This window comes from Lissotriton helveticus, chromosome 3_1 (genome assembly GCF_964261635.1).
Source record: "Lissotriton helveticus chromosome 3_1, aLisHel1.1, whole genome shotgun sequence".
Classification (NCBI taxonomy): domain Eukaryota; kingdom Metazoa; phylum Chordata; class Amphibia; order Caudata; family Salamandridae; genus Lissotriton; species Lissotriton helveticus.
The window spans coordinates 1,141,368,589-1,141,381,984 of NC_136061.1; the positions used below are offsets into that span (position 1 = coordinate 1,141,368,589).

The 13,396-nt window shown below is 43.8% G+C and overlaps 1 protein-coding gene across 4 annotated transcripts in view; it reads left to right on the forward strand.

Annotated features, from left to right (window-relative positions):
- NMI (N-myc and STAT interactor) overlaps positions 1-13,396 on the forward strand; it is a 201,199-nt gene that overhangs the window by 158,280 nt on the left and 29,523 nt on the right. For all 4 annotated transcript variants that reach the window (XM_078681751.1, XM_078681754.1, XM_078681752.1 and 1 more), the window contains one exon: positions 10,762-10,948. In XM_078681751.1, coding sequence (XP_078537877.1) covers positions 10,762-10,948 — 187 coding nt within the window. The remainder of the gene's footprint in view (positions 1-10,761; positions 10,949-13,396) is intronic.

Sequence of the window (13,396 nt, forward strand, 5' to 3'; positions counted from 1 at the left end):
TTCTTTATACGATCTCCCAAATTATGGAAGAGAGCTACTCCTCTCTATGTTTCCCCCTCTCTGCAAATCATTACAGTACCTCACGTAACTAGTATGAGCCAATCAGATCTATTCTCAACCAATGATTCTCTCAGGCCTCCTAATCATCCGTCTTTATCTTGGTTCTTCTTCCCTAGTTGTCTTCACCATATGACGGATCCCAGTGTATGCTTAGTATTTCTCTTCCCCCAGCTGAGGTTCCTCACACTCCTTGGGGGCGCGACAGGCACAGAACCACCACGAGCCCTGGTATCTCTTTGCGGCTGCTCGGAGGGGACAGCGCTCAAAAGTACCACCGGGGGTGCTGTTATGGTCCCTGCACTCACCCGTTTGACGTAAGCTGTCCAATCGCCTGACTTCTGTTACATCTAATGTTTGTTTATATTTAATATTACATCGTGTGGCATGTTTGTTCTACGTTCTGAAGGAGTGTTCAGTGCAGTAACATTCTCATGGCACTGAAAAGGGTCCTGGGACAGCAGCAGTTGTGTAGCTGTGTCTCGGGGGTTGTATACGAATAAACTATAAAAAGAAACCTTTTTATGAGGACTTTTCTTTGTAAAAGTGGCGACGAGGGAGAAACTGACCCCATCCAACCCCTGAGACGTGAAAAGGATTTATGTGGTGATTTCGTATTACCAGGAACCATTACCAGGATGTTGTGATTTCGAGTAAAAGGATTTTATTATGGACTGTGGCCACTACGAGTCAACAGGAGTGTCTTCGAGTCAACAGGAGCGTTTCCAAGTTAATTTGTGAGTAATTTGCAGCGTTTTAACTTCGCAGTAACGACTCCTGCGGCGACTCTAAGGTATTAATTGAACAAGCGTTTCACATCTTTAATATGCAGCGCGCTTTGTAATACCGTTGTGACTATCTACAACGCGACGTATTTTTACTGAGAAAATCAATACTTACTCAAGATTTTTGATGCGCTAGCTTTCAGTTTCGACGTTGGAAAATAATGAATTTCTTACCTGCATCTTTTGGTTTGTTGGGATTCCAGCGCGCACGCCCTCTTCTGGTGCATTTCGGCTTTCTCAGCGTCCTTTGTTGTGTTTCCTCGACACATTGCATGATGGGACTGCAGTGCATTCTGGGTAATGCGCTGCATTGTGGGGCTCGTATCCTAGCAACTGGTGATCAGGAAACATCGGAGACTCGATTTGGAGCGCAAATTCGTTTGCTTCTTTGGAAATTGGATTATTTTTCAGCTACTTTCAAGTTTTTCTTTCATGTACTGTTCCTTTTCCGGAGAAACCGTGGCAGAAGTTAGCTATGGATATTTGTGGTCCATTTGGTGTGGGAAATATTTCTGGAAAATTTGCCATTGTTTTAATGGATTATCATAGCAAATGGCCTGAGGTTGCGTTTGTTAAGGAGATCAAGGCTTCTAATATAATTAGTTTTTGTGAAGAGTTATTTCATAGGGAGGGTTTTCCAGAATCTATTACTACGGAAAATGGTCCACAATCTGTGGCAAATGAATTTCAGGATTATTTAAAGACTCATGGTGTAAAACATATTACTACTGCTGTGTATTGTCCAAGGGAAAATGGAATGGTGGAGAGATTTAACCTTTAACAGAGTATTGAAGGAATGTATTCAGTTGGCTGTTGTGGAAGGTATGGATTGTAAAGTGGCTGTTAAGAAAATGATTTGGAGTTATCGCAATACTCCACATTCTGCTACTTTAGAGACACCTTTTACTCTTCTCAAGGAACGTTCAGCATGTAATAAAGTAACTCCCGCATGGATGCACAAAACACCTTCGAAATCTGTGTCCAAACAAATTCTTAGTGATAGAATGAATGTATATCAGGAAAGGTACATCTGCAGGCGCAATAGTAAGATTAAGAAGCATGTACAAGATTTTGCTGTGGGTGATTGGGTGAGAACTTTGCGTGTTGGTGTGTCAAGGGATAGTTTTTTCAAGTGGTCTAAACCAAAAAAAATCTTAGAAGTGATGGGTAATTGTGTATTATTGGATGATGGGCATAGATGGAATTTCAACAAATTAACATTATGCAATGATTTAGAACGCAACATATGGTTGGACGGTGTTGGAAATTCTAGGGTTTCCAAAAATGGGAATGCTGATTTTTCTAGGAATGTTCAACCAAAGTCTGTCATTGTTTCTCAAAGAACAACATCAGGTGAACCTGTTCCAAACAATTCTGGTTCTAGGAGGTTATATGGATGGATCGTTGTGAAACCTGTCAAGTTAAATGATTATGTCCTGTATTCTTAAATTGTCATCATTATGTATTTTTTGGTATTACTGATAGTATTCATTTTTACATTTATTTTCTTTTCTCGTTTTTGTTTTGGTTTTTTTGGTTTATTTTAGGAAAGAGGATGTGTTACATCTAATGTTTGTTTATATTTAATATGACATAGCGTGGCATGTTTGTTCTACGTTCTGAAGGAGTGTTCAGTGTGGTAACATTCTCATGGCACTGAAAAGGGTCCTGGGACAGCAGCAGTTGTGTAGCTGTGTCTCGGGGTTGTATACGAATAAACTATAAAAACAAACTTTTTTATGAGGACTCTTCTTTGTAAAAACTTCGGCTCAATGTCATCTACAGTTCCTTTTTAGAGGTCGGCCCTCATCCTCTCCAAGGTACAAAAGGGGGTGGTGATGGACGGAGCATCTGAACCAATCAAACACTCACACCCAGTCAACAGATCTGGGTTTAATCCATCACCCTTCTTCAGCCCACTCTGCCACCCCAGTTCAGACATGGCCATATGCAAATCAGTCTGACCCTGTGCCTCATTGGTACAGTACAGCCCGAACTGCCAAGCCATGCCTTCCCTGGACCGGAAACAAGCTTCCTAGGACCGGTTTCTGGCATTTCAGCCGTCTTCAGCCAGGCTTGCTTGATTCCAGTGGCAAAGTGAGCAAGGGACTCACGTCTGAGCATACCCTGCTAACTTATGGTGAACAAAGCGGTACAAAAGGGGGTGGTGATGGACGGAGCATCTGAACCAATCAAACACTCACACCCAGTCAACAGATCTGGGTTTAATCCATCACTGTTCTTTAGCCCACTCTGCCACCCCAGTTCAGACATGGCCATATGCAAATCAGTCTGACCCTGTGCCTCATGGGTACAGTCCAACCCGAACTGCCAAGCCATGCCTTCCCTGGACCGGAAACAACCTTCCTAGGACCGGTTTCTGGCATTTCAGCCGTCTTCAGCCAGGCTTGCTTGAATCCAGTGGCAAAGTGAGCAAGGGACTCACGTCTGAGCATACCCTGCCAACTTATGGCGAACAAAGCAGTACAAAAGGGGGTGGTGATGGACGGAGCATCTGAACCACCCCCTTTTGTACCGCTCATCCTCTTCACAGCCTCAATTCTTCTGCGCCACAGCTCGTCCCAGTTCTCAGACGTTCGCCTCCGCACTCCACAATCTTAAGATTCTTGTGCCGGCACAGCAGCCTGCCCCCGCCTCCAGCACACACCGCCAGGTCAAGCCCAGAGTAAAGGCAGCTGGTCCCCAAACTGAGCCGTACAGCCGGCGTTCGATCCTCTGCAGCTCAAGATGGCGTCGCCGCACCTGATGATCGTCGTTGCCGACACCGCTTCTTCGGATCGCCTGTCGGGTCCGCAAACCTTCCACTTTTTTAGGGTAGGATCCCTGTGTGACTCTCTCTGCGTTGGGGCTTCTATTTAGGGCAGGATACCTCAGGATGTTCAAAATATCAGCCCGCTGCTAGGAGCTTGGCAAAGCACGTCTAACCAGCCATGCTGCCAAGCCACGCCCCTCAATGTACTTAATGGTTGTGGTCCATTGCATGAAGCATGTGCACAGAACATGCTGGGCTTGCTGCATGCGGAGGGCGATTTATGGGTTGCCACGAGCACAGGGGGACCTTCTTGTGTAGTTAGGGATAGAGGCCTCAATCCACAAAGGAACCTGAACTCCACCTGCCATACCACAGTCTAGGGAGCAAGAAGATTTTCACCCCCTTGCTCAGGCCAAACTAGGCAAGTAGGGGGATCACTTTCCCTCCAGTGTTGGCAGCGTCACTAGCCACTGTAGTTACTAGGAGGCCTACCCTCCATTACCATTTTTGTTTTGACCATATTGAGTTGAGTTCTTCCCAAGGTGGACCTCTCCAGCAATAGTTATGCTGAAGCGAATCCCCTAGGAATAGGTTGAGTTTTAACTTACCTTGCATCAAGGAAGAGACCGAGTTCAGTGTAGACGTTTGAGTGTTTCAGATGCAGGGCGCAGTTGGAGGCCCCCCTTTCATCATGACGTTTTTAACATTGGAAGGACACTCCACACCCTTAGAGAGGGTACTTCCTGTCGTGGCGCTTCCTGTCATAACATATGTACCCATTGGCATGATCAGGCTTTAATCTTCACGGATTGTACCAAAGTCCTGGTAGATTCCCTGATAAATAATAGGGTGTAGAGAGTCCTCTAGCAAGCGGTTTATACTCACTTGTAGGTATACTGTTACTGGAGTAGCCATGTTGCTGCTGCATGCATCTGGTATTTTGAGGCTTACCCTCGAGCTGCTTCCAGATACCAGAAGAGTCCCCATGGTGGAACCAGATCCTCGCTGACCTGCTCTCATGTGATTCACACTCCACCCAGTTGGGCTTTGCAGATCTGATTTCCCATCCAGCCTGTGCTGCACATTTGTCCCTGCATTTCCAGCCGCCATCTTGCAGATGATACAGCAAGAAACTATAAAAGAACTATGTTTGGACCATTTGTGCTAAAGAGAGCCCGTAAAGGATTCTCATACCCCCAAAGAGGGGATGACCGCACCAAACGGAGAGGAAACCCAAATCCTGAGAGGAACCCCAAATCCCTGAGACAATAATAAAATATTGCTCGTTTACTTTAACATTTTGAATCATTACCGCACCTACACTTTTATCGCTGCTTTCCGGACAAATAGTCGCGCAAAAAAGCACAAACTGGTTGCCCACCGGCCATACATCCATCCTTGGCCCTCAACTGTCCAGCTCTTGCCTACTCTGGCCCCTACACCATCTACCTACAACCACAGTGGGACACCACCAACAACCAACTTCCTCCTCCTGAAGGGGGCCAAAGCACTATATAGGCTTGCCTGCTACTACAGTCACCAAACACTGTTCCCAACCACGAACTCCACCCTTAGATTCAAATGTGCCTGGGCAAGAGATTAGCCTTAATGTAGGAGTTCAGGGTGTTTAGTGGGTTGGTATGCAGTTCTGTGTTATCTTCTCACATATTTCTTGGTGTAGCAAGAAAGAGTAGTTCATTTTCATTCTTGTTTGTTAATTAATAATATATATAGTACATTATGTTGGTATTACGTTTACTTCTCGTCTGTTGAAGTGACATACCTGTTCCCTACTATTGCGATTTTCCACTGACTTCGGCATCTCTGAACTCTCATAATGGGCACACTTGCCAGTGCCAGGCTAGGGAACCCTACACATACACCTGTGGAGACAGATATACCCGTCCCTTTATAAATGAGGGTAGAATAAAGTCAACCTTTCCTTAATGGTACCGTCGCCTCAAACGAGGACAGCAATGAGTGAAGCTTTTATCTAATTCTTTATGATGGTGCTACATCACCTGTCACACTGCCACACAATTGAGATTTGTTTGTTGTTGTATTTGTGGGAGGAGCTTGCCAGTGCCTGCAATACACAGATTTGCTTGTCACCTAACACAAATCCAAACATGCACAAACTTTCCAAATAAAGTAGAAAGACACACACAAAACAGACACACTCAAACGCCCATTCATTTATCTGTGTGTACCTTACAAACTTCTAGGTTAATGCCACCATACCGTACGCATTGTAAAACCATTGGTACTCACAAAAACATACAAAAAGCATGCCTCCCACCACACACACAGATGCACACATGAAAATACATGGAGGCCTGTGTTTGTTGGAAGTGATCTGTGTGTCATAGACAAGCTCACACTTACTCACAGACCCTCAGCACCCTCCCCTCCAGCAGTTATTTATTGGGGCACGCTTTAACTTCTCAGAGGCATGGAGACACCGATATACAATGAACCAGCTTTTTTTTTTTATGGCTGGCGCTCTTTATTAGAACCTTTCTTTCAGAAGTCGAATCTAACTATTTTAGGAGATTTCAATTTCCATTTGGTGATAGGTGAGAATACGTTCACTGTTGCTTTCCGTTTCCCATGGCTTGTGGGTTTTCCCCCCACACACAGAGGGGGTCATACTTTGGACGCTGTTTACACTAACCTATCTAAGAACTGTTCCCACTTCCTGTGACGTAATCAGATCGTAATGCTTTCTCTGTTAATTGTGTAGTGAATCAGGACAGAAACCCCAACGGTAGCGCTAAGTTATAAGAACGGTGGCATGAATGGGGTGAGGTAAAACAAGATGGTGTGACCACTGCCCTGGAGAACCGGTCCTTTGTTCTAGCTACGAACTTAGAATTCACAGCTTTAAGATTAGAGATAGTTGGTTCCTGGCAGTTGTGGATGAGACTGCTTCCTTACAGCCAGTCAAACAAAATAATAAAATACATCCAAATGCCCATGGTGTGGCTGCACCCTGAGACCTCTGAAACAAAAAATGCAGGAAGCGTGAACAGATTTGGAGGAAGCACTGCATAAATATATATACATATATATTGAAAAGCTATATTGGTGTGTAAAGATGCAAAATTAAAGCAAAATCAGAGTATTGTCCACATAAGGTGGGAAGCTCAAAGAACTCGGGCAAGGACTCGTTTTCAGTGGTCAACAGTCTTTCTGTCACCCCTAGCTGAATCTTCTGTAGGACATTCAGAAAACACATCTAACCATTTAGCTATTTTTCCAAAACACGATTAAAGACATCTACCTCAGAGTTTTCCTGGAATTCTTTACTAGATTTACAGCAAACATTAGCTCAAGGTACGGTGTTCCATAAGTTCACACTCCTATCTGAACCACAAGTTCAAGACCGGCTTTTGGTAGTGAAATCAGGGTCCCCACCTGAATCTTGTCAGCCCCGTATTTTTCACCTTGTTCCTAATATTATTACCAAATCTGTTACGTCCCTTCTTCATATGGTTATTGAAACGGCTGTTTTTCCCTAAATTAGGAAGGAAACTACTATACTTCTCTTTTAAAAAAAAAAAAAGGCAAATGCAAACCTCACAATGTGGAAACATTACAGCCCAACATCTCTCTCGTCTTGGCCCGCCAAGATTCTGGAAAGGCCCTTTATAGGGACTTTCGTCTGTAATAGAAAACCATAATTTGCAAGACATTCCCCAGGCAGGTTTCATGAACCATTTTAGATCATGGAGGCACTGCTGCCCTTACATGATTGGATCTCCATGCGGCATCTGATACTGTCGCACACTCCTTGCTAGCAGCTTGTCTTTCCCAGATGGACTTCAAAGATGAGGCTTGTAGACTCCTCTAATCTTTCCTGACAGGAAGAACGCAATTGTGGCATGTAATCCATTCAGGTGACAGCCGTTCAGTCTTTCTTGTGGAGTTCCACGGGGCTCTTCAATGAGCTCTAAGTTGTTTAATCTATATATGTCTCCCCTTGCTGAACTGGATCTCACTCTTGGCTTTATGGTATTCTTCTATGCAGATGAAACACAGATTGCATTTAATATTTCCATGGACCACTAGTGACAGCAGTTAAGTTTCTGGACTATATGAGAGAGGTTGACCTATGGATGAGTTCTAATTGCCTAAAACTTAACAGCGAGAAGACAAATGTTCTCATATTTGGCAAATCGCTCAATATCTGGTCATATGCTAGGTTGCCTTCAGAGCCGGTACAACAACTAGTTAATTCCACACAGAATCGTGGAGTGATTTTCGACAAAGATCTGTCCTTCAAAAGCCACATAAATCAAGTGGCAACTGTGTGCTGGCACATTCTCAGAGTGCTAAAGATTGTTTTTCTGTTTATTCCACACTTACCTCTGAAAACGGGTATTCAAGCTTTAATTGCTTGCCGCCTGGATTACTGTAACTCCCTTTAAAAGGGAGCCACCCAGGCACTATGTTCAAAATTGCAGGTCGCTCAGAATGCGGCTACAAGACTATTATTGGGAATTCCCAAACACCATTCCATGACAGATGCACCGAAAGGTTTACATTGGCTGCCAGTCCGTAATCGCTCCATTTCTAAAACCCTTTGTTTGGTACACAGAGCTCTACATGGGACGGGTGTAGCTTCAGTTAAATCCCAGTTTAGTTGGTGTATCCCAACGAGACATCATGGGCAGCGGAGAATAAAGATAAAGCTATCAATCCCAAAAATTAAGTCTTCCACATAGAGCGGAAGAATTTCAGTTGCTCTTGACCAAGCTGTGGAATTGTCTTCCAAGGAACATCAAGGCAGAGGACAGTTATACAGGATTAAGGAAGCTGAATAAAATTTGTCTTTTCCTACAATAATTATTAGATCTGCCATGCAATGTTTTTTAGGCTAGGCAAGCGCCAAGATGCCTCCGATGAATGAGCGCTTTTTAAGCTGTGTTCATTTCACTGAGTTGATGAGAAACATCTAATTCACATGGTCTTACATACCTATACCCAAGTTCTTCTACCTTTAGGTCAGTCTGTGGTAGAGATTAACCTTCAACATATCGAATCCACTAACCTATTTCTCACCCTATACATCTATCAATATATCCTCTACCTCCACTCTCTCATTCATCCCAAATCCTATACCACCACTATGACCCCCAAAATAACCCTTTCTAGACTCTTCCCTCTTTTACTCCTCCCTGCATCATCTCCTACATCTTTTACTATTCAGATCTCCCAAACAAGCCTTTCTAAACCATTAACTCTGACTCTTCTGCCTCCCCCTCCCTTTTTTTCACCCCAAACCCCCTCATACTGCCAGGAACTCAAAATGAAGAAAACAATCTAGACCCTTCCCTCTTGTATCCCTCCACTATTCCTTTTCATTAAAAAAAACGTAATAACATGTTCACCACTCAAATTAATTTCATATTTTCTTATACTAACTCCTCTCCACCACCCCTTTACTCCACCACCCCTTTACTCACTCCAAATCCCCTCCTACGGCTATAAACTAACAAAAAAAACATTCTAGACCCTTCCCTCTTCCTTCTCAATCAAAATGCATAATGACATATCCACCACTCAAATTACTTTCATATTTCACTATACTAATTCACCACTAATCCTTTATGGGTTCCGGAGTAGCGTGCTACTCATCGAAAAAGCAATTCAACTCCTCATCAGGGAGAGCAAGCGCTATATAAATGCAAACCTTTTCCCTCGTCTATTCCTCCACTATCCTTCTCAATCCATATACTTGACTAACATATCCACCACTCAAATTACATTCATTTTTCACTATAATAATTCACCACTAATCCTTTATGGGTTCCGGAGTAGCGTGCTACTCGCCGAAAAAAGCACTTCAACATATCATTAGGGTAACAAGCACTTTATAAATGCAAACCTTTATCTCTCTTCTATCCCTCTGCTATCCTTCTCAATCTAAATAACTTATGAATATCCACCAATCAAGTTACTTTCATATTTCACTACACTAATTCACCACTAATCCTTTATGGGTTCCGGAGTAGCGTGCTACTCGCTGAAAAAGTGCTTCAACGCCTCATCGGGGGTAGTAAGCACTATATAATTACAATTACATCCCATATTCAGAAACACACATAAACTGTGTCTCTCTCACACACACACACGCTGGGTACACCCCCTCTCCTCCTCTCCCTGTTTGTCATTCACTTTTACCTGTTATGGACTTTCACACAAAAAACTCTGGCTTAAATATTCTTTCAGCACCTTTAATTAAAGATTCACAAAAACATACAGCAAAACCCTCAAAAGCCTCCATTCACACATCCAGAAAAATGAACAAATTCAGGTACACATAAACAATACTTAGTGGTACACACTGAACATACGTACATTACCATGTGTAGTGACAATGCTATGTCTATTTTACATTTACCAAATACTGTATCACAGCACGTTTGAAATGGCCACAGAGCTGGCATTCCAGCTCAGAATTAAGCCAGTAAGTGGAGAGTAAATGTCTAGATTCATCTGTTCTGTTAAAAAAGTCATTGATTGAGATAAGAGCGAATTTGCTGATTTGCAGACATAACAAGCAAAACAAATTGAATACCTTTTAAGTGGAACATCATGGCCATTCATTAACCAACACGTACTGGCTGAGTGACTGACTCAGCATCAGACTGAGGTGCAGCAACAGGGCGATATAGTGATGGACAGGTAAGACTAGTTTTCCAACCAGATTTTGCACTCTTTACACCAACGGTACCAGGAATTTCTGTAGTTCTTTTTTAATTTATTTTCTATCCTTCTTGGATTAAACTTTCTTTGATGTGTTAGCAACCGTGTACTTTACAGACATTTTATGAAAATGTATACCCCATTATCTTGGTAAAAAATACCACGAAAACCAAAAGAGCATAATTACAGGCTGGTAAACGGCCAGATGCTGCCAAACACAAATATTGGGGTGACGGGGGTCTGCCAGCGGGGTTGTTCCCGAAATATAGGGACTGGTCTTAACAAACATCACTAAGGAGATAATGATTTGATATAATTGGGCAGATTTAGCATAAGTAGCAATTTCTGGGACCTTAGCAGCAAGCCTGGTTTGTCCTTGTTTCATGCACCACACAGTCATTTTCATGTAATGAAATGCCAATCATATATTTGCAGATTCATTTCACTATTTCTCGGAAAGATGTGTGTGTCAAAGACCTGCCTGAAAATGTAACAGAAGAACATTTGAGAGACAAACTGGAACTTCATTTCTACAAGTCCAAAATTGGAGGAGGTGAAATTGATAACGTTCAATTTAACCTAGAAGCAAAAACGTCCACCATCACATTCGTGGATCCCGGAGGTACGTATGTATGCACAGTGATGCATTTGGGCGCCATTTTGAAAACTGCTGTAGCAAGGAGTATTTGGTTCTGCTGGTTTGAGAAATACATTTCAAATCACCATTTCTACCTAAACTATTCTGCAATTTTCACGTACAAGATTAATTTGATGTGCCAAGCTGCGCCAGGTCACAAAGGAAATCCGAAAAGAGCAAAATAAAATGCTTGAAATGTGAGTTCTCCAAGGTTGGACTTGCCTGTTGGGCACTCTGGCACTGCCACATGGCAGGCTTCAAAGGACTGTTTGGGGCATGTTTCATTGGATTCTGGGTGCTGTGATTGCACCAAAAGAATAGCTCAAACACTGGCCCTTTCAAGCTGGTCGACCTGGCAGTGCCAAAGTGACCGACCGGCCAGTTCAGCACTGTTGGTCCTTCAACCCTCCCTTCTGTTTCCAGCTCAAAAAGCTTTCTGAAGTAGCCTAGATATGACATGAACTCTCTTCAAAGTAATTAACAAATAATAATCGTTTGATTCAAGTTGCTTTTTTGCTGTGCTTGCAGCCATTACACGTTTACTGGATCTCAACACAACGATGGGAGCTCTGCTTTCACCCTTTTGGTAACCATGGAAATTAAAAGATCTCAATATTTGTGAGGATACTCTAGTAGGAGAGAACCACCCTTCCTAGAACACAAAACTATAAGACACTCACTGAAGGAAATCCTATAGATACACCCGGACACACATTTTCAAACCTGCACACTCCCTGAGGCACACTGATACTCCATTGTTAGAAATTAAAATATTTAACAGGCAGATGACTGGTCAGCCTCTATTTCAGGAAGGCACACCAACAACAAGAAGTTAACTGATGAAGAGCACTTCATTCTTCCCCTTGTAATTTCAGTCAAAGGAGCATGCCTACGAAGAAGAGCCTGAGCTCTTTATTGTGACCCAAGGTTGCTTCAGTGAGGTCTCATTTTACCGAAACCTGGTCATCTTCTTTTTATAAATGTTAACCTATTTTGTTTTTTAATTACCCACCACTGGTTAGGTTTTCATACGTACAATAAGTCAGAAGGACCCAGGGGCGTAGCTAGAGCTTGTGGCGCCCTGGGCTATCCCACAGGTTGCCGCCCCTGGTGGTTGGGGGAAGGGGTGCTGGGGAATAGGTACGGCGAGCAATTGAAAGAGGCCCGAGAGACATGTAGTATCGCTGCTAATAGTTACCTCGATCAATCATGCAAGTTACATACATGACACGGTCCAAGGCTACACAGTTGAATACACTGGTGACCGGGACAAAGGAGAACACACAGACTGCATAATCGAACTGGGGACTCAGAAAAAACGCATGTAACATCCATCAGAGAGATGCATGAACGATTACCTGGTAATCCCCTTAGCACAATGCAAACGTACACATACATCACACTGTTCGGGGATCCATCATCTACAGCTGACATTAAATGACCAAACATCATGGTCCCCCCATTAAAGCAGTGGGGACATGCACAAACGTGATGTGCTCTGACTTGAGGTACAATAATGCAATGACGAACTCAGAACAGCATGAACTACTGAGGGGAGGTGGGGGCAGGGTGGTACACATATAGCCTGGCCTTAGAACAGATTCACACCAGTCAGACCCACGCCATTGCAGCCAGAGACTTTCTGCCAAACTCCTAGTGCCTACTGCTTGGTGCTGATCTAAGTTGGAGTGTGTGCAACAGCTAAGTTCAATTCAAGTCAAGGGAGATTTCTAATTTCTGAGTATCTTGTCACCAACCTAGTATCAGCCTGCATTAATTGAGAGTTGCTCTAGTGGCCCACCACAGCAGCAAGCCACTATAGCAACAACAAAGTTCGACCCTGCAGGGTTACAGCATCACCATCCACCAAAGCATCCAGGCCTATCAACAGTGCCGGCTTCTTAACGGATGTGTTCTCATTCCTTGAGAATCCCAGGCCCCGCCAACTTGTCATACCAGCACCCATCAGGATGCAGAGCCGTAGCGGAAAAGGCACCTGAAATCAAACACGGAAATGGAAAATATAGCGGTGTATGCCAAATAAGAACACGCCCCCATGACACGATGCGGGCAGAGCACATCTCGCTTAACACCCTTGACAAGGGAGATGCCGTTGCCGTGTCAGCACGAGAACACATCTCCCCGCCCTTCACTTTAGGGGGTGTCAGAACACATCCATCTTGCTCTCCCTACACCCAGGGCATGCAGCAGTACGGAACACATCAACCTTGTCCCCCCTAAGCCGCATTGCCTGGCGTGTCCACCTCACCCTACTGTACGGCAGTGCCACAACATGCCCCCCTACATTTCCCTTCACTCTCATGCCTGCAGTTCCAATCCACACATCCTTCTTTGCTCCCCCTTGACCCCAAATCACTCTGCACTGATTTCAATGGCCACAAGGCAATGACCATATAGCCCAGTCTGTTCCTA